Below are 560 nucleotides of genomic sequence, written 5' to 3' on the forward strand. Positions count from 1 at the left end.
CCTGAGGCTCCTGTCCTCGGGCAGGTGAGGGAGCTCGCGGAGACCCTGCCCGTCCTGCTGCTGCTGCTGCTGCTGTGCGGCCTGGACTGGGCCCTCTACTCCGTCTTCGACACCATCCGCCACCACTCCTTCCTGCAGTACTCCTTCCGCAGTGAGCCCGCGCCGGCCCCGGGGAAGTCCCCCGTCCCCCGCGGCCACCNTGACAGCCGCAGCGGGGGCCTCAGTTTCCGAGCCCCCTTTGGACCTGCGACAGGGAGGGGTCAGCGTTCAGTGAAGGGATGGAAAGTCCTGTGCCACCGAGGACGTCTATGCCTTGAACCCCCCCAACATCCAGTCCCCATCCTGCCCCCTCCCCTAAACCGCAACCCTTTCCTGACCCCCCATGGCCTCAGGCAGCCATAAACTGGAGGTGAGAGTCGGGGGCGACTCCATGCTGGCCCGGCTTCTTCGGAAAACCATCGGAGCCCTGAACACCTCCTCCGAGACCGCGGTGGAGTCCAGCAACATGCGTGAGTCCAGCAACGTGCGAAAGCCGCCTCCAAGGGGTTGAGGGCACGGCC

The 560-nt window shown here is 66.4% G+C and overlaps 1 protein-coding gene across 1 annotated transcript in view; it reads left to right on the forward strand.

Moving 5' to 3' along the window:
• Positions 1-560, forward strand: part of DCST1 (DC-STAMP domain containing 1) — a 13,707-nt gene that overhangs the window by 10,313 nt on the left and 2,834 nt on the right. The window contains exons 12-13 of the mRNA XM_077764055.1: positions 25-151; positions 393-509. Of these exons, the coding sequence (XP_077620181.1) occupies positions 25-151; positions 393-509 (244 nt within the window). The remainder of the gene's footprint in view (positions 1-24; positions 152-392; positions 510-560) is intronic.

Source organism: Crocuta crocuta, unplaced genomic scaffold, assembly GCF_008692635.1.
Source record: "Crocuta crocuta isolate KB4526 unplaced genomic scaffold, BGI_CrCroc_1.0 scaffold528, whole genome shotgun sequence".
NCBI lineage: Eukaryota > Metazoa > Chordata > Mammalia > Carnivora > Hyaenidae > Crocuta > Crocuta crocuta.